This window comes from Sorex fumeus, unplaced genomic scaffold (assembly GCF_029834395.1).
Source record: "Sorex fumeus unplaced genomic scaffold, SorFum_2.1 ptg000030l, whole genome shotgun sequence".
NCBI classification, from domain to species: Eukaryota; Metazoa; Chordata; class Mammalia; order Eulipotyphla; family Soricidae; genus Sorex; species Sorex fumeus.
In genome coordinates, this window is record NW_026606087.1 from 26669082 (window position 1) to 26693240 (window position 24159).

The window sequence follows — 24159 nt, forward strand, 5'->3', positions numbered from 1 at the left end:
ATTTACCTTACATATATATATATATATATGTAAATTTAGCTACATTTTTGTAGCTAAATGTACAAAATATACAAAATGTACAAAATAATTTATGGCAAATTATTTCCCCAACTTTCGTTTTCGTTTTACATTCTAAAATAATGATTATAAAATAGTATCTAAAATCATTGCACTGGCAAATATTGGATTGACAGACACCCTTTGCACAGTGAGTGATATGTTCTCAGTCCAAGTCCAAAGTCCACCTAGTATAGCAATTTCAGATTTCTACACAGCTTCCAGCCTGAGCACCGGAGAGAACAATATCTAACTGGAGAAGTAATATCCAGTTCCCACACCAGAAGAAGAGGTAAGTGTCTTCTGGAACTCGTGTTCATAAAGGGGATCATTCATAAAGTTGGAGAAAGGAGTCAAATTCAATTCAGAAATTCAATTTCACATAAGAGCAGGGAGATATGGATGGAGTTCTGCGGATGTCACTTGTTGACAGTAAAGTGGGATGAAGTTGAGACAGAAGGAAGGAGGGAAGTTATAATTATTCAGCTTAATGTAAAGGAAATACAGCAATTAAATGTTGTTAGTTGGCCAGAATTGAGGTGGGTGCTGTCTTTCTAAGCATAGCTTTTTTTTTAGTTACATACTCTATGAGGCCTGGACTGGTGTTCTTCATATGACAGTGTGCTGTATACCTTAGGTTATGAGGTGACTCTTAATAATACTCAGAGGGGATATTTTAAAATTAAAATTAAAAATTAATGTCTATGCCCTCAGATATTATAACGATGTTTTCTTCACAATGATAAGAGAGACTGTCTTCCATTCTCTCATAATTGTTTATTATCTTAGAAGTCAAAGCATAGTCTTTTCCTTCTCTCTCATTACATTTACATTTTTCTTTCTGTATCTAGCGTTGCTAAAGAGACACACTCCTAGGCATTTAGGTGAGGCAAAGTTAAATTTACAACCATTCTGGCAATGGACTCAGCCAGGGAGGATGTAAGAGAGGAGCTGATATGGCCCACACCGAACTGTCAGAACCTAGTGAAAGCAGGAAGGTGAACCAATAGATGCATTCTGATGTGGGTGTAGAAGGTCCTTGGGGGAATCACTGTGGATAGTCAGAGCAAAGCAAGGAATGTCATATTAAACACGAATACCAGAAGGCAGAAAGGTGCATCTGTGGAAGGAAGATCTAGCAGAACATAGTAGTGCCTGAGGAGGGTACTCATATCAAATAAAGGGTAATTGCAGAGGTGAAGAATTTGCATATAGGGGGACTGATTTTTTTTTACAAAGATATATTAAGGATCAAGAGCTGGGAGTCTCACTGAAAAAAGAATGACAATGATAGGAATAAAATAAAAATAAAATTAAATTAGATAAGATCTTTTTCACTGGATTAGAAATGACTGCTTTGATATGAACTCTTAGTTTTCCATACAAATAGATGTAACATTTTAAACAAACATAACCCACAAATGCTTTATCTGTATGAACTTTTCTTTATAGCTAGTGACATGTGTTAGGAATCAGTTTTTAGAATAGTTAGTGCAAAGGGTATTTCAAATCTAGACCAGAAAAACAGCATTAACTGGGAAACTGAAAATGTTTGAACAAAAACTATTGATTAGAGACTAGTATCATATAAATGTTAAGTTTTGTGATTCAATAGTTGTACTAAGATTATGTAAATAATGCTGCCATTAATGGAAAATTGCCAAGGTGTCAAAAGTCAGATGTAATGCGATTTGGAGATGACCACTGGACTGGAGCCATTAACGACAGGATTCCAGGGAAGGTCAAAATATGGTGTGGTTGCCCACCTATGAGATGGTCAGACTTCTTCATCAAGACCATGAACAAATGATTTGAGGCTCTTCGTGTTCCTGGAGTGAGCAGACGCCATTGGGCTACACTAGCATGTGACAGGGACAAATGTTGATGTTACTGGCGCCCACTCAAGCAAATCAATGAGTAAGGGGATGTCAAGTGATCTAGTGATTAAGACACCATCTTTCAAGTTTATAACCCTAATGAAAAATGTATTATAAGTTGGTAGCACTCAAAGAAAGCAACATACTTCTAATACTTTAATTCTCATGACAGTATTTTGTTTTATTTTATTTTTATTGAGGTGCCATTGGTTTATAAGACTGTGAATGCTTATAAGTTTTAAAAGCACAATGTTACCACACCACACTACCAGTAAAGCACAGTATTCCTCCACAATGGTCCACTGATGTGGATTTTCATGGAAGGATCTGACCACTCACCCTTTCTTAGTAACCTCTTTGAGTCCATCGGTTATTGTCTATTCCTTTGCTTTGCTTCTTTACATATCATATTAAGTTCAATCAACCACTATTGGTCTTTTATTTTTTCCAACTTCACTTAACATGAGACTTCTAATCTTATTCATGTTGTAGAAAATGGCACATCTCCCCTTTTCTTGTCTGCGAGTATTATTTCAGTGTGCATCAATATCATAACTTCTTTATCCATTCATGTGTTATTGGGCACTTGTGTTATTCCTAGATCTTGGTCATTGTGAAGAATATTGTAATGAATATAGGCCTGTGTATATCTTTTTCAATTAGTATTTGTGTTCTTCAGTAGAATGGATAGATCATATGGTAGTTCAAAGGATAAAAATAATATTATTTGTCAGTTAAATCTCATCCAGGATGTTAATGAGAAAACAAATATACTTATTTTAAATGTTATATATTTTGCTCAAGTGGACCCAGTAACATCTACATCTTGAGACTTGTTGTTACTGTGTTTGGCATATTGAATATATCTGCGGGCTAGATACTCTCAGTAGCTTGCCAGGCTCTCCGAGAGGGGTGAAGGAATTGAACCCGGCTTGGCTGGGTCAGCTGCGTGCAAGGCAAATGCCCTACCGCTGTGTTATCACTCCAGCCCCGCACCTCGGTTATATATTTGATAGTGTGAAAATCTAAACATAAACCTATTGAAGAAAAATTATCAATAGATCAAAAAATAATCATGCTCACCATGTAAACCAAAGTTTAATGGCCCCTCTGGCTACTGATCAAGCTGCTTAACCGCCATGATCACAGAGACTCACAAACAAATCTCATAATCCAGCGTCTTTTGGCACAAATGCGTCTGGACTTCACATTAGGTTGCTGGTGCTGGACCACCCCAGGTGGGAAAAGGTGCCATCTCACCCCAGGTGCCAATAGGTTTCATGCCTTGGCCTGTTCCCCCTGGCGGCTCGGTGGCCACAATCTTCAAGAGGCCACTGGACAGTCAGGTATGGGCCAGCAGTGATGAGATATGCAGGGCCTCATGGGAGGGGGGTGGAGCCAACCCTTGTCCTCCACTGCCCCAACGAGATCCTGAGTCACGTCCAAGAACGACCTCTGTATCTACTGATCAAGCTGCTTAATGACCAGATCCCAGAGACTCACAAACAAATCTCAGAACCCAGCGGCATTTGGCAGAAATTCCTTCAGATTTAATTATTAAAATTTCAGAATTCCAAAACCATATGCTATTCATAATCAGCAATAGAAAACAAATCATCTAATGTTGCCTTTTAGGCAGGTTTGAGTGTTGGGGTAAAATCCCAAATAATAATGGTGGGTCTGGTGTCAAAATATTGAATGTAATCAAATTAGAGAGAGAGTAATGTGGAAATCATCTGCCACACAGGCAGGGGGAGGGGGTGGGATGGGGAGTATACTGGGGTTTTTGATGGTGGAAAATGTGCCCTGGTGAAGGAATGGGTGTTCCATCATTGTATGACGGGGACTTAAACCTGAAAGCTTTGTTACTGTTCTACAGTGATTCTATAAATAAAGTTATTAAAAAATGTACTTTTAAAATTTAGAATAAAAATGTTAAATATCCCTGAGAGTGTTATTTGGGATAATAACAGATATATATTTTCTCAGTATTATTTTTCAGAGGCCTAGCGATGAATGGAGTACAGTAGGGTGTTTGCCTGGCTGACCAGCCTTCGGTCCCTACTTCCCCTCCCCCACCATGTGGTCTCCAAACCCCCTGGAGTACAGAGCCAGGAATAAGCCCTGAGAACCGCTGGCTATGGCTCCAAAACAAACAAACAAAAAAACAGAACCCTTTGGGCCTGCTGGTTTTGTGTGTGTGTATCTCGCCCGCACGGCAAAGCCTGGCAAGCTACCCATGACGTATTCGATACACCAAACACAGTAACAATTGTCACAATGGAGACATTACTGGGCCCGCTCAAGCAAATTGATGAACAACGAGAGGACAGTGACAGTGACAGTGAAATACATGCAATAAATTTTATGACAAGGATTAAACATATATTATTTGATTATATGTTATGTGTATAAATTTTAGGCTCATAAAATAAATAAAATACTTATACTTGCTTCAACATATATGAACGCACTACCAGTAAAAGAAACCAGGCCTAAATATATTATATGAAGTCGTTTTATGACACATCAAAATGGGCAATTTTACAGAGACATAAATTAGATTAATGGTTTCTGGGGGTTAAGTGGAACATGGTAAGAATTATCAATGACACCATCAGGCATGGGAATTCTTTTTGCATGTTGATAAATGTCATAAAATTAAGTATTGTAGTTGTTTTTAAAGTTCTGTGAATATGCTAAAAGCCACTGAGTTTTACATGAAAGGAAGCATCTGATGATACGTGATAAATAGTTTAACAAAGTCATTATGAGTTTAAAAATAAAACCTTGATCCTTGTTTCTACTGTTCTTTTCTATTAGTCTCATATGAAAATCCCCACTCTCGGTATGTGAAAACCCCTCCTGTGTGGGGATTACATTAACAAATGTTCATGGGCTCTCTGAGCAGCTCTCTCTTGCCACCTGCGTTCAGTGCTCTCAACCCACTTCCCCATCCGACACAGCTGTTGCCTTGGATGGACAAAGGAAGAATGAGGGTCAAGCTGGTTGCTGATTAGTTGCCATTTATTCAGTCTCTCGTGTCTCCCAGCTCTCTCCAACCCTCTCTCTAACTCACTCTACAATTCTCTCCATGACTCCCCTCCAATCTCCCCAGCTGCTCCTACTCTCTCCTCTCAGCCTTCTCTCTAACTCACAGCCTTCTCCTCTAACCCTGTGTCTCTTCTTCTCTCTGTCCCTGGCTCTGTCTCTCTTCAATATCCTGTTCTCTTCTGTCTCTGTGTCTCCTTCTCTCTTCTCCCCTTCTCTCCCCACAGCCACTCTTTTTCTTCTCTCTCACCACGCCTCCCCAACCACGCCTCCCCATGGGAAGAGTGATCAATATGTTTTTCCAGTCTTCCCGACCACCTGCAGCCATGAGGGCAAAAGAGCCCTTCAAGTGTTTCGCCTCTCCTTAGACTTGCAACTCGATTAACATCTTTACTTCTCCTTCCTAATATTCTGTATGGACACAATAATAGACATTTTTAGGCTTGTAGGGTGACTGTCCTGGGGACATCTTGCTACAGACTTAGACTACAGTGCTCAGGCCAGATTAATCATTTATAATCCCAGCAGAGTCCAAATCTAGTTATTACTTTTGGATCATGACAGAACTTGTCCGTTACCAAGCTCTTATAGTTAAGCATTATGGCACTTTGGTCAGGCCCATTTCCATGCTAGGGTAGCTAGCTCCCCTCTTGACCTGGGTCCATCCAATCCCTCATCAGGACCCTCTCTTGGGTATCTAGAAAGTAAGGGCAACTGAGGCTTAAGCCGAGAGAGCAGATGTCCAGGAGGTAATATTATCTGGAGTCAGTGAACTCCCAAGCCACAAGTTTGTCTTTTTAACTGTCTTCCTGTATCCATACAAAAAGCAATTTGCTCTGAAATAACTAACCATGCAAAGGACATTAAAGGAGAAGAGAAAAACAATATTTACAAGTCAGAATCTGATCAGGAGAGAAAGGCAATGACAGGTTGGGGAGCAATCAACAAATACAAGCTTCCAGAGGCCAGAGAGGAAGGGCAAACCAACATTATTCTACAGTATCATATTATAGTTTTTTGTTATATTCCACAAATGAGTGCAGTCGTCCTATATCTGTCCCTCTCCTTCTGACTCACTTCACTCAGCATTGTGTCCATCCATGTATAAGCGAATTTCATAAGTTCATTTTTCCTAACAGCTGCATAATACTTCATTGTGTAGATGTACCATCATTTCTTTAACCAGAGGATTGGTCCACAGTTGGAAGCCTGCTTCAAGTGCTGGGGGAAGGGCTGTTGGGATAGGGAAGCGACCACTATGACAAAGAGAGTTGTAAATGATCACTCTGGATAAGAACTGCATGTTGAAATAAAATACCATATATTACAATATATGTTATCGCAAATCATAATGCCCTGAAGAAGAGAGAGAGAGAGAGAGAGAGAGAGAGAGAGAGAGAGAGAGAGAGAGACTGTCATGGAGACAGGCTTGGAGGAGGGTGGGGAGAGGGAAACTGGAGACATTGGTGATGGGAAATGTACACTAGTGGAGGGATGGGTGTTAGAATACTGTATGACTGAAACTTGACAATGCACAGCTTTGTAACTCTGTATCTCACAGTGATTCAATAAAAAATAATAATGAATAGCGGTAGGGCGTCTGCCTTGCACGCAGCCAACATGGCCGACTCGAGTTCGATTCCTCCGCCCCTCTTGGAGAGCCCGGCAAGCTACCGAGAGTATCTCGCCCGCACGGCAGAGCCTGGCAAGCTCCCCGTGACGTATTCGATATGCCAGACACAGTAACAGCAAAGTCTCCAATGGAGACGTCACTGGGCCCGCTCGAGCAAATCGATGAACAACGGGAGGACGGTGACCAAAATAAATAAATAAATAAAAGTGAATCCTTGACTAGTACATATTCTCTAAAGATATTGATATTGACCTGGAAGAGAGATTTGGGAATTTTAATGTAAAGTTGTGCTGTGGCAAATTCTTCCTTCTATTTCTCCCCTCTACAGGTAACTTAGATTCTAAGGAATCAGTCACTGTGAAGCTAATTAATTCCCTGAAGAGTGTGGCCAAATACATCAGAGTGAAACAGCAAAACATCTTTGACATCTGACAAAACACAGTTGAGTGTTCTAAATTCCTGTTAGAAATTAGCACTCCTAAGTAAGCCTGTGCTTTATTGAAGAGTTGATGTAGAAAAACGCAAATAACATGGTAAGGAACCATCATCTTCTAGCTCCATCTAAAACTCGTTAGAAAAATCAGGCTTGCTCCGTTTTCCCTTTTCAAAGAGAGTCCGCTACTTTTTCTACATAAATTAATTTTCCCATAAATTAATAATGTGTGGTGTAGAACAAGCAGAAAAATAGCAATAGGGGAATTGAATCAGATGTTTAAGTTTTCCCATGAGTTATCATGAAGAAAATTTAGCCAACATCTATTTGAAGAGGTTAGCATTAACAGTCTGAGAGTCTCTACTGAATCTTCCCCACCCTCTCTAGCAGCTTTCCACGCTACTCGTTGCTCTGAACTGCTTCCACAGTATCCCACTGTGGCGGGGAGCCAGAGTTACGTGCTGCAGTTAAGGATTCATCTGAGTTTCCCTTGTTTGTTGAGCTAGTTGCCATCAAATTTTGCATTGTAGGTCTCCTGCCACTGCTTACTTTAAAGAGACCTAGAGCAAGTCCTCTACAAATTGTGTATGTGTAACATAAAGTGCAGATGACTCTAGAACTTGGTGTTTTATCCTTTAACATGTCGTGTCATTGTTCCCATCAGCTGGGCCTTCCCAATGGCTGTGCAGGACAAGCTGCAAGCAGGCAGACAAAACTCCGCTTGGAAACTGGGACTAAGTCTTCTCCTTCATCGGTTATCTGGATTTAGTCTCCATTCACCAACTGCATGAATGCAGCCCTTCAAGGAGAAGGGCCCTTTAGAGCAACATGAAGAGCTCAAGGTACAGGTACTTGGGCTGGAGCTGTAGTTCAGTAGATATGGTGCTTGCTTTGCATGTGACCGACTTGGGTTCAATTTCTGGCAGCCCTTGCCGTTCCCCGAGTATGCCAAGAGTGATCCTGAGTGCAGAGCTGGGAATAAGATTTGAGCACCACTAGATGTTATCCATGAACAAAAGACAAATAAACAGAAATGTACAGGTACTCTAGGAGACCAAATGTTGCCCTATTTGGAGTTTAACTGTACAGTTTTTACTGCATTGCCAGGTGTAGCCCCCAAACAAACAAAAAATTAAAGAAAATGGGAACATATTCCTTGTTTATGGATTAAACAAATTAAAAGTGTCAAAATCATCATCTTACCCAGAGTAATTTACAGATGTTAATCAATCCTCAAATTTCCCATGCTTAGAACCACAGCTATAGCACAGTGTATAAGGACATTTGTCTGGTCTCAGCCAACCAGGGTTCTATACTCCACATCCCATCTGGTACCCTGAGCACCCCCCAGGAGTAAACCCTGAGTACAGGTGTGTGTGACCCCAAACAAAAAAAAATACCATGCCATTCTGTAAGGACATAGAACATGTAACTCAAAATTTAAAATAGAAGCCTAAAATTGCCCAAATAGCCAAAAATTCTGAGAAAAAAAGAAGATGGGAAGAAGGCAATGCATTCCCAGACTTTAATCTTTACTACAAAGATACAGCCATCAAAACTGTGTATTACTCAATAGCCAGAATCTGGAGAAAAACCAAGTGTCTGAGAACAGATGACTGGTTAAAGAAACTTTGGTACATCTACACAATAGAATACTATGCAGCATTAGAAGAAGATGAAGTCATGAAATTTGCTTCTAAGTGTATGGACATGGAGAGTATCATGCTAAGTGAAATTACAGAAAGAGAGGAACAGACATAGAATAGTGCACTAGTTTTGGAATATAAAATAACATAATATGAGACTAACACCTAAGGACAGTAGATATAAGGGCCAGGAGGACCGCTCCATGGTTCCGAAGCCATCCTCATGTGCTAGGGGAAAAAATCAGTTGGGATGGAGAAGGGACCACTAAATAAATGATGATTGGAAGAGTTGCTTGGGATGGGAGATGAGTGCTGAAGGTAGACTAAGAACCAAACATGATGGCCTCTCAGTATCGGTATTTCAAACCATAATGCCCAAAAGGAGAGAGAGAGAGAGAGAGAGAGAGAGAGAGAGAGAGAGAGAGAGAGAGAGAGAGAGAGAGAAGGAAGGTGCCTACTGCAGAGGTGGGGGTGATATGGAGTGGGGGTGGTAGGAGGGATACTGAGAACAATGGTGGTGGAAAATGTGTGTTGGTGGAGGGATGAGAGCTCAATCATTGTGTGACTGAAACTTAATCATGAAAGCTTGTAACTGTATCTTATAGTGATTAAATAATAATTTAAAAATGTGCTACTAGAACAAAGACAGATTCTCAGATAAATGGAATACAATTGAGAGCCCAGATATAAACTCTCAGGTATAAAGACAGTCAATTTACAACAAAGGGGCTGGTTATATGAAGTGGACCTAGGAGAGCCTCTTCTCAACAAATGGTATAGGGTAGGAGGGAGTCACATGCCCCCAGATTAAATTAGACCCCTATTTCACAACATACACAAAATTTTATTTAAAATTCATTAAATACCCTGACATCAAAACTGTCTCAATAAAATGCATTCAGGAAAACACAGACAGGACTCTTGATGATGTTGTCATTAGAGATTTCTTTGATGATACAACCCCAAAGGCAAAGTAAACAAAAGCAGAAATAAGCAAACAAGGCCATAACAAACTAAAACTTTCTGCACTACAGAAAAGTAAAATAAAAATAAAATAAGTATAAAACTAAATGGCCGAAAATAAAAAGACACCCTACTAATGAGGAGAAAATATTTGCACACTATACATCAGACAAAGGACTAAAATCAGCAAAATATAAAGCACTTTCAAAGCTCAACAACAGAAAAGCAAATAACCCCATCCAAAAATGAGAGGAGATCAGGACTGGAGATAGTACATCAGGTAGGGCATTTGCTTTGCACAGGCCAACTTGAGTTCAAGCATAGACATAAAGATTCAAGACATAAAAATGGTCAACTGATATACAAAAAAGTGTCCAGTGTCACTGATTATCAGAGAAATTTAAATCAACACAATGAGATACTACTTCACACGAGAGGATAGTTCATAACAAAAGACTGGAACATTAAGTGCTGGTGGGAATGTGATAAAAAAATAAAAGGGAACTCTTTTTCACTGTTGGTAGGACTTTTTGCATAGTTCAACTTCTTTGAAAACGTTTAGATATTTCTTAAATATTAATAATAAAACTTTCATGTGATCTAATGTTTCTGTTCCTGGGTATTTACCCCCTGAACACAAAAACATTAATCTGAAGGATTTATGTTCATTACAGCATTATTTACAATAGTCAAGATATGTAAACAACTTAAATTTCCCCAAACAAATGACTGGTTAAAGAAATGCTGGCTTATATACACAATGAAATAATACTCAGTTATGAAAAAGACGAAAGTTTGCCATTTTCTGCAACTTGGATGAAATTAGAGGGTGAAATGCTAAGTGGAGTGAGAAAGAAAGTAAAAGACAAATATACGACATTTCTCATATGAACAGTATAAAGAAACAAAGCAAAAGATTAGATAATCCTCAATGGAAACAAACTTTGCAACCTAAGACATGATGAACAGAACTCGGAACAGAGAAGGCTAAAGGAATAGGAAAGGGAGGGCTTGACACACTGATTGAGGATTTGCTACTGCAGTTCTGCAACTATAAACCACTGACTTCACTATTATTGTAAATTAAAATGCCTCAAAATACATTTAAAATTAAAAATAAATAATTGTTTTAATAAAAGGGAAAAAACACAAAGGAGAGAGTATTTGAGAAGAAAAGGGATCCATAATTAAGCCTATTTTTAGGATTTAGGTTAAACTGTGGGGTGAGGAAGAAAAGTCCATGAAAACTAAATAAGAGGATCCCAAAATCTGTATAAAAGGGAGCAAGATCTTACTCCACCAATGGCCTTAGTTTCATAAATAAGCTGATCTTTCCAAGATTCTGCACTCTCTTTCTCTACCACTTGACTTCAGCCTCAAAATTCTCTTCTTATCTCCCTCCTCACTACAGAGTGACCGTCCATCCCCACTGTGTCAGAAGCACATGATCATAGGTTTGCCCTGCTTGAGTCACCCAAGAAATCAGCAAGTCTCTCCAATTTATCGTGGCAGCATCTTTTTATTCTACTTCTGTCTGCAGATACAGGTATTGGTTGCAGGTGAGAATTTATAAGAAATTCTAATCCTTTAAATATGTGGTAAAAATAAGAAGGAAAGTTGAAAGAAAAAAAGACAAAATATCAATATTTAGTGAGCAAAAGCAAACTTTATCCTTCCTACTAAGTACAAGGAACTGTTCTAAGCTTCCTTATTCATATCTTGGTACTGTGTGTGTGTGTGTGTGTGTGTGTGTGTGTGTATGCATATGCGAGCGTGCAAAAATGTAGCTATACATGAAAGGAACAAAGACAGAGAGAGAGTGAAGAATACCTTGATTGTACAAAGAAGCATAAGTTCTGAGACTCTGCAAATAGCATCAAATGAGATTGGCAAAAATAAGCTTGTATGCCCCATTTGCACATCCTATGCTCATGGTAAACATTAATATTTCTCAATATCTTCCCACTGAGCATCTTTAGATATTTTTTTTGTTTTTTTCTTTTTTTGCTTTTTGGGTCACACCCGGTGATGCTCAGGGGTTACTCCTCACCCTGCACTCAAATCACCCTTGGAGGAGCTCTGGGGACCATATGGAATGCTGGGGAATTGAACCCCAGCAAATTACCCTGCCCACTGTACTATGGATCTGGCCACATCATCTTTAGATTCTTAATTAGTATAATTGCTAACTATCAAGTCTAGAGTCCACAGAGTTCCTGTGCAATTCCTTCCTCCTACAGTAGGACAGAACCTGCATTGAAGGTGCTAGCTGATGTTGGTACTGCCAAGCCCTTGCAGTCACACCACTTTGCTGCTTCCCACACCCTACAGTGAGTGAGTCACTTGGGTTGTTTAGACAAACACTGACCCCTAGGATCTTGCTGACCATGAAGTTGCACTGATTTCGTTTTTCTTTAAATTTTATGAGGATAAAGGAAATCTTTTTACACTGTTGGTGAAACTATTGCATGGTCCCTTCCTTGCCTGATCTTAGCCGATCTACACTTCTCACTTAGGATGCTTCCAGCTTCCTCCTAGCAAATATAAAAGTAGACTCAACACTGCCACACTCCCAGGATTCAGTAGCTGAAAACTTTAAACTGACATTGTTCCCGGGACTTTATGTTATCGAATCTCCTTAACTGGCCCAAATCGTCCCTCAGTCATCCTTGACTCCCTATCTGTTCTCTGATATTGCTGTTGGTTTGGATTTGTGGTTGGGGGCCGAGGTGTTGTGGTGAAAGGAGTTTGTTCTATTCTTTATGTTTATTTCTTTAAAACTTTTTAATTTTTATTAAAACATTGTGATTTACAAAGTTGTTCATAATACACTTGTTTTAAGTGTACAATATTCCAACACCAATCCCACCACCAGTGTGACCTTTCCTCCCTCAGTGCCCCCAGTTTCCCTCCCAGTCCCCTAGCCTACCCCCCTTGGCTGGCACATTACAAATTTACTTCATGTTGTCTGCTCAAAAAAAAATGGGAAATTCAGCAAATAAACCAACAAAATTTGTGATGATTTATTACTATATAATCTTAACCTATGTGAATAAACAAATCTAAAATTTTTAATACAATATAATCTAACATTCATTCTCATTTACAAAAGTATATTTTAATTCTGGCATCTAAAATATAGTGCATTAAATTTATTTTGTACTTGGGTTTCATCGTGGTAATCATCATGTTTTCCCTATCATTAATAAAACTTTTTAAAAAAAACATTTGCTAATATATTTCAGAGTTTTCATGGAATAGGTAAAGCCTACAAATGAAGATTTTAGTAAGAGTGAAGAGAATGAAGAACATTTTAAGGGTAAATCTGAATAGGCCTATAAGCTTAGAGTTTTATCCTGAGAGAGAATATCAGTTTTATATAAGAAAATATGTAATTGATGCTAATGCTGCTTAAGTGTCTAATAAGACTGGAATAAAAATCTCTTTGAATGAATAAGACCTATAATATTAAACGTAAGTGAAACATTCATCATTTAAAATGTATAAAATCCCTTAGCAAGCTGGGAGTAAACTTATATTCCTTAACCTAGTGGAGGGCAACCATAAGCATCACGACTTAGTGCCATATTCAGTGCCACATGCTGGGAAGTCTGATTTGTCCTTTAAAGAAGCTCCTTTCTTGCTTTTTGTAAAATTGGTTTCAGGTCCATGAATTCCCTAAAGTGTTTTCTATCCCTGAAGCTCTGTATCATTCCTTCAAATATGAATCATAACCTAGCTGAATAGTATATTCTTACTGAAGTGCTCATTTCATTGAATTTTTGTACTATATTCCTCCATTCTCTTTTGACGCAAATAAAAAAATGTCATTTTACAGATCTTCTGTGAGTCTTATAATATTTCCTTTGTCTGTAATTTCCATATTTTTATTCTCGCTTCTTTCGATATTCTGTCTCTATCTTGGAGTTTGTTGTTTAGAGGATGTTTCTTGGAATGTTCCTAGTTAAATCTTATTTTTGCTGGGACCTTTTAGACCTCTTCTCAGTGCCTGCATTCTTCAATACTAGGAGAGTCTTATTTATGATTTATTTAACTATTGATTTTTCAAATATTTGCCTTCCTACTCGTCTAATGATTCTTATATTGTTCCATCATTCTCTAATATGCTATTCATTTCTTTCCAGATTATTTTCCATCTTTTGTTGTTTTCTAGTCTTTTCCTCCATCTCATCTTTGTGCTCCTCGATCCTTTACTCAGCTGCTGGTCAGAACTTGTATTGGCTTTGTTTCATTTCATTTGTTTCTTCTTCGTTTCACTTGTAATTTTCACATTTCAGCACTCATGCTTCCTTGTGCTTCGCTGACTTTCCTGACTACCTGTAATGCCATTGTTTCTTTGAGTTCGTTTTTACATACAGGAGTGTCACTGAAGTCATTGTTTGGGGATTTACTGAGCTGGTTAGTACTGGTTGAGCCTCTGTGTTAATGCCTTTGCTAACTGAGTTTGGTAAACTTCTATAAGTCTTTCCAATCACATTTGCTGTGTTCATACTATGCTGGTGATAGTGTGAAATTTGTGGGAGCTCTTGCAGAGTGACATATGCAGCCACTTGCTTCAGGAACAGTCAGACTGGGCCCATTGAAACAGGGTAGAAGGTCAGATTTGGGGGCTGACAGTCATAGCCAGATGACAGTGGAATCAACCTGCCCCAATTTCCAAAAGGCCTCACAGTCTTACAGTTTTCAGTAAATGTTGATCTCTCCAGAAGGGTCAGCATAAGGTAGAGGTTCCTGTTCTTTGTTTTTCAGGAGCATTCCAAGTCCAGGGACCCAGTGAACCTGTGGTGGCCATCCTAGGTGGAGTAGCTGAACTGCCATGCTCCCTTTCACCTCCTCAAAGTGCAAGGAACATGCAGATTCGCTGGTCCCGCTCACTGACCTCCCAAGTGGTGCATTTGTATAAGAATGGGATGGACCAGCCTCAGGAAACACTGGAGGAATATAAAGGAAGGATAAAGCTTGTGAAAAATGTGATAAATAAAGGAATTGTGGTCCTGAGAATCAATAATGTCCGACCTTCTGACAACGGGCAGTACTACTGTCGATTTCAAAAAAACTCCTTGGACAACCATGCAGTGATTGAACTTAAAGTGGCAGGTAATTGCCCACATTTCTTTCCTTGAATTCCCACCAGGGTGATATTATTCAGGGATGAATTTCCTCTGAGTTCCTATGAAATATAAAGAAGACATAGGAGAAAGGGAGATTCCACTATTTTTCTTGTTTATCAGTAATCCATCAGTTACTCCTTAGAAACACATGATTTAGAAAAGCCTTCATGGTTTGCAGATAGATAATAGATTATATAGAGAGTCATAGTGGGAGTCAAAAACAGACAAAGCCATTTGTAGTGGACAGTGTGTACTCCTCTCTAGTCCAATCTATATTGTCTAGAAGATCTCGTTGGATGTTGATAAGACATCATCACATCCTAGGTTTCATGTTCTGCATATTAGAGTTTGGAAAGCATCAATTAACAGTTCAGAAAATAGGAGGGATATATAGAGTAATGAGCTTATAACCTGATATCTCTCTTTCCCTCTTCCTAGTTCTGGGCTCAGATCCTCACTTCAGTATAGCAGTTGCTAAACTCAGTCATATCCAATTAGAGTGCAAGGCAGAAAACTGGTTCCCTCAACCAAAGATGCAGTTGATGGACTCCCATGGAATGATAATTCAAAATGTGTCTGAGTCTCAGAATCAAGACCAAAGAGGCCTATTCCATGCAACAATAAGTTTGTTAGTCACAGAAACTCTGCAAGAGACTATGACCTGTTCTGTCTGGAACCCAGTATTAAATCAGGAAAAGAAAAGACAATTATCCGTATCTGGTAAGTTTCCTCTACCTCCATAGGTCCCTAAAATGTACGTATATGCTCACAGCTCTTGTCCACCAACATGGAATATTTTTACTCTCACCAGATCTGCTCAGTTCTATTTTCTATCATGCACACCAGACTTGCTGCTGAGACCCAAATTTGTTCCCCTTTTTTCTTCACCACTTCCCTTTCATGAACAACTTTTCCAATCCTTTCTTTTACCTTTGACAAGTTTTTCCCCCAATTTTTATTAAAATACTATGAATTGAAAAGTTATTCGTAATTGGGTTTTTGGCATACAACATTTAATCACTAGTGTCAACTTCCCTAAACCAGTGAGGTTCCCTCTCCTATCCCTTCACCCCACCCCCAGTGTGCAATCTTGACAGGTATCTTTTAAGTTTGGTTATTAAAGTTTAGGTCTCACGATTTCAGTATTGTTGAGCCTTGTTTGGATATTTAACTTTATCATTCCTTAACATGACCACTGTAGCTACACCCCTGACCGCTGGTCCTGTTGCTTCTCATTTATCTCTTCTCCCCTTCTACTTCTCTCTATTTTTTCCTTCTCCTCCCTACAATATGGAGGCAAGAGTGTTCTAGTCAACGCTCCTAAACCACTGTGTTTTCTCATCCAGTTACTCTAAATGCCACATCTAAATGATATTACCCTATGCTTATTCTTCTTCTGACTTGCTTCATTTAACATGGTATCTTCCAAATGTATCCATTTTGCAACAAATTGCATGATTTCATCATTCCTTACAGCTGCATAATATTCCATTGTGTATATGCATGTGTATCTATACACACAATGGAATTATATGTACATCATATTTATCTATTTATATATCATATCATGATCCACGGATTTGTTGTTAGTTATCAAAGTTAATTACAAATCTTAGCTATTGTACTAAGTACTGCCATGAATAACAGTGTACATATATGCTTTTGAATTAATGCTTTCCTGTCCTTGGGGTAGATACCCAAATGTGAATTTCTGGTCATATAGTAGCTCAATTTTAAGTTCACTGAGAATTCTCCATACTGTTTTCCATATGGGCTGAACCAGACAACATTCCTCACGACCAGTGGATGAGAATTTCTTTTTCACCACCTCTCCCCTTACCCGCCAAACACAGATTGTTCCCATCCTCATCCTAGTTCACATCCTCATAGAATTAAAACTTATCTTGGTCCTTTCCTACAGCTATTTATAAAAAAAAAATCACAGACTATGTGTCATAAATAAAGAACTTTAGTTTTCACAATTCAGAAGCAGCCAAAATTAGTGTGCCAATGTGCCAGTAGGTTCTGTTCTAGACAAAATTTCTTTACAAGTTTCAGACTGCCAGCTTATCATCCTGTCCAAACATAATGAAAGGGGTGACGGAGTTCTTGGGTCCTCTTTTATATGAGTAGCAGCCTCACAAACCAGAGAAACCGCCTACAAGCTCCATTATTTTATTATATAATTACATATAAAATATATAAATAATAATATTTATAAGTATTTCAACATATGGATTTGGAGCAGATTCAACCGTTCAGACTAATGCACTCTTTGGCAAGCCACTTTCAAATTTTCTTTAATAGACTAATCTCTCCTAATTCTCTTTGTAAGATTTACCTGGTGTCTTTTTATTTATGCCCTCTTTTTATCAAGCACTGTATTTGTCTGTAAAACTGAATCAGTTAACAATGTTATAATAAAACATTTTGAAATTTTATGAGGTTTCTGAGAAAAAATCATGTTTGGTGGGACAGTGGTAGATGTAGGAGATATTAAACAAAGTAAGCCACTTACTGCATACATGGCCTACAGTTAAATCCTCAGCACCTGGTCCCCTGAACACAAGACTGATACCTAAGCCCTGAGCACCTCTGGGTATTTAGTTCTAACACTCCCCCCTTAAAAAATTATTAGAATTTTTAAATTATTTTATTTAGATAGGGCAGGAGCGATAGCACAGCGGGTAGGGCATTTGCCTTGCACGCAGCCAACATGGCCGACCCGAGTTCGATTCCTCCGCCCCTCTCGGAGAGCCCAGCAAGCTGCCGAGAGTATCTCGCCCGCATGGCAGAGCCTGGCAAGCTCCCCGTGACGTATTCGATATGCCAGACACAGTAACAACAAAGTCCCCAATGGAGACGTTACTGGGCCCGCTCGAGCAAATCGATGAACAACGGGAGCACAGTGACAGTGATTTTATTTAGACACTTTGATTTACAAAGTTCTTAATAACTATCTCAGGGACTGGATTCAAACTGGACTCCAAACCCACCACCAGTGCTAGAGTTTTGAGGGATTCTGTAAAAATAATATTCATTGCAATTGCATAGATAACTTAAAGGACTAGAGTGCAAATTTTGCTTGCAGGAGCCCCAGTTTAATCCTCAGCACTGCAAGAAGCAATCTCGAATCACTGAGTCAGAAGCAGCCCTTGAACACCATGAGATGTGGCTTTGATTTTGACGAATATTGTTTTCATTTATTTATACCTCATTTCCTTATTTCTACCAAGTAATCTTGTGCTGCCTGTTTTCTTAACTTCTCTTTGTACTTTTTCTACTTCCTTTTATAGAGTCTAATCACTCAATAATGATTTTTAAGTCCATAATTAAATGTTTGTATCCATCTATTCTATGGCAATATTTTTCAAGTAAATGTTGATTATTCTTTTTCTTTCTTCCCATTCGTTATCTTTCTTCATGTTATTTTTGTAAAGCTCTTATGCCATATTCATTTTCTGCATTTTCTTTTCCTGGACCAGCAACTTTCCACAAGTTCAAGTGAGGCAGAGAGGCTGGTACAATTTTTCAGAATTACTGAAATTTCTAGGACAGAAATTTTATTATATCCTTTCTACAAATATTACTCATCACTATGAATGACAATTTAAGTGATTACCTCTGCTTCTCTGAGCAAAAAAAAAAAATGCAATCAGAATTGCATACCTAGATTCTAGAACCCTTTGTTAAAAGCAAGCATGTAACTTTGATCCTCACCTTCAGTAAGTATATTTTTGCTGGTTCTTTCTATTTGCCAATGCATGGTCTACTCATCACTCAATGGACCTCTTCAGTTTCTCCCACATGGGCTTATAAGTGATTGTAACTGTTTTGAGAAGCCTGTATTCCTTTCTTAACATCTGCTGTCTATGGTGAAGGGATGGGTGTTGGAATATTGCATGACTCAAACCCAATCATGAACAACTTTGTAACTGTGTATTCATAGTAATTCAATTTAAAAAAAAGCTGGTGTCTAGAAGCTCAGATGATAGAAAGGGCTGGCACTCATGCACTCATCCTCTGCATGCTGGACACTTCCCTTAATACAGATTGAGCGATGGAAAAGAAAAGGAACCTACTGTATAATGTAGGTAGGTTCAGTAAAAATAAATCATTCTCAGAGAAGCTTTTAGATGAGGTGATTGTCATCATTTAAAATAATTTGAAAATAAGAGAAACATTAGGAAAATAAAGTTAGTCCAAAATCCTTTGAGAGGGCTGAAGAGAGCACTGTGGTTTAAGGGCTTGCTTCTATGGAGCCGAACTAGATTGCATCCCTGGCATTCCATGTGGTTCTCCAAGCATGACCAGAAGTGATCCCCATGTACAAAAGAAAGGCCTAAGCACAGCCAAGTGTGGCCCAAACAACAACAACAACAACAGCAACAACAAGTTTTTAAAAACTCATTTTAAAAAATGAAATCCTTAAATAAAATCCCTAAGTCGATAGTCCACAAGTAATGAAAGCAAAGTTCTATTTTTCTGTCAATGATCTTTAGACAAAATTATTATATAATATTTTAGTATAACATTGAAAGGATAAGTAACAATTTTTCATCTGATTTCCCTTTTTTTGTACTCTTTCTTCACAATTTTTTTATTCTCAGAAACGTTAATATTCTTTGACATTTTTAAATTTTTTTAACTTTCAAAATTTAATTAAAGAACTTAGATTTACAAAGTTATTGATAACTGAATTTTAGGTATATAGTATTTCAACGCAATTCCACCACCAATGTCAATGTCCCTCCACTAGGGTCCCCATATTTCATCCCCACCGTTATCCCCACCCTTACCTCCCCCCTCCTGTCCACTTGATAGGCACATTACAAAGTCTGTGAGGGGGATCTGACTGTTATATCTATCACCTCATTGATTGCCAGGATTGATTCAGCTGATCTTGCTGGCAAACTGGGTGTCCTCCTTTTTCTCCCTCACAACTCCATGTGCATCCCTCCTGACGCTGCGCACTTGGTGGAAGAGGACAGGCTTTCTCAAATACAGGTTGACAATTCTTCAGTGGAGAGTATATGAGTGGCTGTGCTCCCCTGATAAAACCTCCGAAAAGCTCACAGAGTTTTTAACATTTTTTGTTTTTAATATTTTTAGTTTTTTATTTTGGTTCATACCTGCTGGTGCTCAGGACATACTCCTGGTTCTGCACTTAAGGATCACTCTTGGAAAAGCTGGGGCAACCTTATGGGGTGCTGAAGATTAAACCTGGGTCAGGTGTATGCAAAGGAAGTGCGGTACCCACTGTACCATCTCTCTCCATTCCTACACAAAGACTTTTTGGAGATAATGTCATACCTGATACCTGAGGAGTGAGAAAAAGCCAATGAATAAGAATGGTGATGGAAATGATTAAAAGTCTTTCACTGAGAAAATTCAGACTTGTTTGACTTCAATCACCATTGTCAGACCTGGGCTTGGTCCAAAAGTGGAAATATTGCAGTCCTGAAATACTAAACTCCAATGCTTCACACTTTAATTATTTTCCAATTTTTATATTTTTCAAACCAATAGGTACTTCGGTTCACCTCATTCTTCCATGCTGTCTCATGCTGCCAGCCTCAACCCATTTTATTTTTTTTATCTCAATTTTATTTTTTTCTTTTTTTATTAGTGAAACACCATGAGGTACAGTTATAGACTTACAAATTTTGTGCTTGGGTTTCAGTTATACAATGATCAAGTACCCATCCCTCCACCAGTGCCCATCATCCACGACCACGGGTCCCAGCATCCCCCCCACCCCCCGTCCCCCCCCTCCCATCCTGCCTCCGTGGCAGGGTATTCCCCCTTGTTCTCTCTCTCTTCTTTTTGGTACTGTGTTTTGCAAGAGAGGCATTGAGTGGCAATCATGTTTGGTCTATCGACTACTTTTAGCATGATTCTCCCACTCCCACCCTGGGAGGGCCCTCACAACACCCTTCATTTGGTGCTCTCTTCTCTATCTGAGCTTCCTTTTCACCTAGAACGTGTGGCTGGCCTTCCAGTCATGGAGCAAAATTCCTGGTACTAATCTCAGCCATTCCTGGGTGTTAGTCTCCCTTTTTGTTGCTTTATGTTCCTCAGATGAATGCAATCTTTCTGTGTCTATCCCGCTCTTTCTGACTCATTTCGCTTAACATGATACTTTCCATGTAGTACCACTTGTATGTAAATTTCATAACTTCATCTTTTCTAACAGCTATATAGTACTCCATTGTGTAAGTGTACCAAAGTTTCTTTAACCAGTCATCTGCTCTTGGGCACTCAGGTTTTTTCCAGATTCTGGCTATTCTCAACCCATCTTAAACACAACAACCTCCTCTTTTCCATACTCTCAATTCTATTACATTGCTTGCTTGTCTACCATTGGAGTCATTACTGAACAGGCTACCTGAGTGACATAATATTTGAATGGAATTTTATTTACAATTTAAACAAATAGTGAAAGGAAAATGGAGAGAGATGAAGGATCTACAATGTACTGTTGCTGAGGATCGTATTATAGGTATTTCAGTGAACAAAAAGTCAGTGTGGGAACTACTCTCTTAATAAAACTCACCGGGAAACCTCTCTATATTTCAGTTTCTGAGCTCTCCTCCAGTTCATCAAGTGTCACAGAACGCGCGCTGTGGGGAACATCTGTGGGGATACTATTGATTATCATAATCATTGGGATTTGTCTATACTTTAAAAAAACGCGAAAAGGTAAAGATATTTTTTTCTTTTAATATCAAACATCCCTTTTCAGAGATATCTATTCTTCGGTATTCCTCTTCGAAAGCACATTAATAACAGTAAAGACTCCATTCAAAGGAAATCATGTCTAAGAAATTCCAATCCCCTAACTGTAAAAATATGAATTCGTACTTTCTTTGTGCAACTTCTGTGTGGCTTAAAAAAACTATTTGTACAAATTGCATACAAAGTATATCTACATAATGCCAATATAAAGGCATCTGGTGAAAGGTGACTATTATTATTGTTATCATTATCACCAGGTGTGGGAGAAAATATAAAAGATAGAAAAGGAAGTATCAGGGATGGAAGAACCAAATATCCATGATACGCTAACTATGCATATGGCATATGAGGCATTCAATGTTTCTGAAGTATTAAATTGACCTTCCTTGGGTGATACTCATTCTGGCACCATATATCTCTAGTATAAGAAACGTGGATTAAAATATATCTCAATAAGCCAATCAAAGAGGCACAGCTATGCTATGGATATTTTCCCAACGTATGTTCATATGGGCTCAGATACACTGCTGAGTCTCCCTTTTCAATTCCAGTCTTTGTAACCACACAATCACTAACAGTGGTTGATTAGAGAGAAGACAGGACTTATGACCACTGCATAATACATGATTTATATAGTGCACTTGCAAACTACTTCATTCTTTTTGCTTAATTTATCAATCATTGATTTAAGAAATTCTATATTTTGAGTTTCTTAATTTGGCATAGGCTTGTTTAAAAGAATTCCTTATTACCCATTTAATGCCTTAATGTTCTTTCTTTATTCCTGGTGTTGGAACTTTGGGTCTAATACTTTTTTCTCAATTAGCTAGAAATTTTCCAAGTTTATTGATGTTTAGAAATAACTGCTTTGATCTACTGACTTTTTATTTTGATTACTAATAAGCTATTTTATTGACATTGCTCTTAATTTAATTTCTTATTTGTATTTTGCTTTTTCACAGTTTCTTGTGGTGGAAACTTAATAGATTGGTTTTAGGCATTTGTTCTTTTCTAACATAATCTCTAAGCATTTATACTGTTTTCTTCTCAAGCCTGTCTTAAAATGCTTTATAAATTTTTATATGCCATGTTTTATTTCTCAGATAGTCATCAAAGGTGCTCCACAACTGAAGACAATTGATAGCATGTTCCATGAATCTGCAATTTCATCCTGAAACACAAGCTAAGTGCACTGCCCTTTTCATTCTCCAGTACCACAAAGGACTGTTCAATCTCCACTGCACCCCCACTCCATCATCTGTGAACACTTCAACTAAATTTGGGACCCTTGGACATCACAACAACAACAAAGGGAAGGAGAGAAAATTCCAATTTTCCTTGTTATTTTACTTTAATCCATGAAGTATTTATAAATGTACCAGTTTCCAGATAGATTTCTTAAGATATCCCTAATTTATTATCATGATGGTACAAAAACATGAGTATTAATATTATAATGGTGCCCTTGCCAAGATCTTTGAACGTGTTGTAGTAAAAAATTACTTTATATCACTGGGGATTGCACTCATGAACTCGTGGTTGCTCAAAAGTTTCCGAAGTCACCAGGGTAAAAGGATATTCTGGGAATTCCTAACAACGGAGCTGTCATGATTGTCTCCAGGCTGAAGACAAGAGGCTGGGAAAGCGTATTAAACAGTTGTTTCAGGAACACCCAATACTGTAATCATTTTAATCTATTGAGATTTGTTTTCTTGCTCAAAATACAGTCTAAAAAGATGGTTGATACTATTTCTATCTTCCTGATTCTATTGAGGTATGTTTTGTGGCCTAGTACATGGTCTATTTTGGAAAATGTTTCGTGGGCACTGGAGAAGAATGTGTATTCTTTCTTTTTGGGGTGTAAAGCCCTGTATAGGTCTATAAGCCCTTTCTCTTCTATTTCTTCTTTCAAAGCCAGTGATTCCTTGCTGAGTTTTGTTCTGTTGATCTATCCAGAGGTGATAAGGCGGATTGCCACTCAATGCCTCTTTTGCAAACCACAACACACAAAAGGAGAAAGAGAACAGAGGGGAATGCCCTGTCTTAGAGGCAAGGTGGGATGGGGGCGGGGAGAGATACTGGAATCCGTGGTGCTGGGAAATGGGCACTGGTGGAGGGATGAGTATTTGATCATTGTATAATTGAAACTCAAGCACAAAATTTGTAAATCTATAACTGTACCTCATGGTGCCTCACTATTAAAAATTTAAAAAATAAATAAATAAATAATAAGCAAAAAAATACAGTCTATCTTAGTAAATGTCCTGTATGAACTTATAAACAATATGTATTCCACTGTTTTTGCGTGAATTATCTTGTAATACGGCAGAGCCTGACAAGCTATTCGTGGTGTATTTGATATTCCAAAAACAGTAATAAGTCTCACAATTTGTTGTGAGACGTTACTGGTGCCCACTCGAGCAAATCAATGAACAACAGGAGGACGGTACTACAGTGCTACAATGCTATCTTGTAAATACCAGTTTGGTCAAATTGACTGATGTCATTCAAGTCTTCAGAAACTCTCTCATCCCCCTCTACCGCTGCTGTTCTCTGTGATACCACGTTTGCTCACATTTCTATTCCTTCTCTGGGACTGTTCCATGAATGTGCATATCTCCTCCTGCCT

General features: G+C 38.4%; 1 protein-coding gene across 1 annotated transcript; it reads left to right on the forward strand.

The window, feature by feature from the left end:
- Positions 1-283: 283 nt before the first annotated feature.
- Positions 284-23547, forward strand: LOC130025291 (butyrophilin subfamily 1 member A1-like). Its single transcript, XM_056116247.1, has 8 exons — positions 284-349; positions 6947-7059; positions 7716-7893; positions 11072-11219; positions 14431-14778; positions 15231-15512; positions 21372-21494; positions 22634-23547. Exons 3-8 carry the CDS (start codon positions 7843-7845, stop codon positions 22669-22671), a joined length of 990 nt encoding a protein of 329 aa, XP_055972222.1. The 5' UTR covers positions 284-349; positions 6947-7059; positions 7716-7842; the 3' UTR covers positions 22672-23547.
- Positions 23548-24159: the final 612 nt, after the last annotated feature.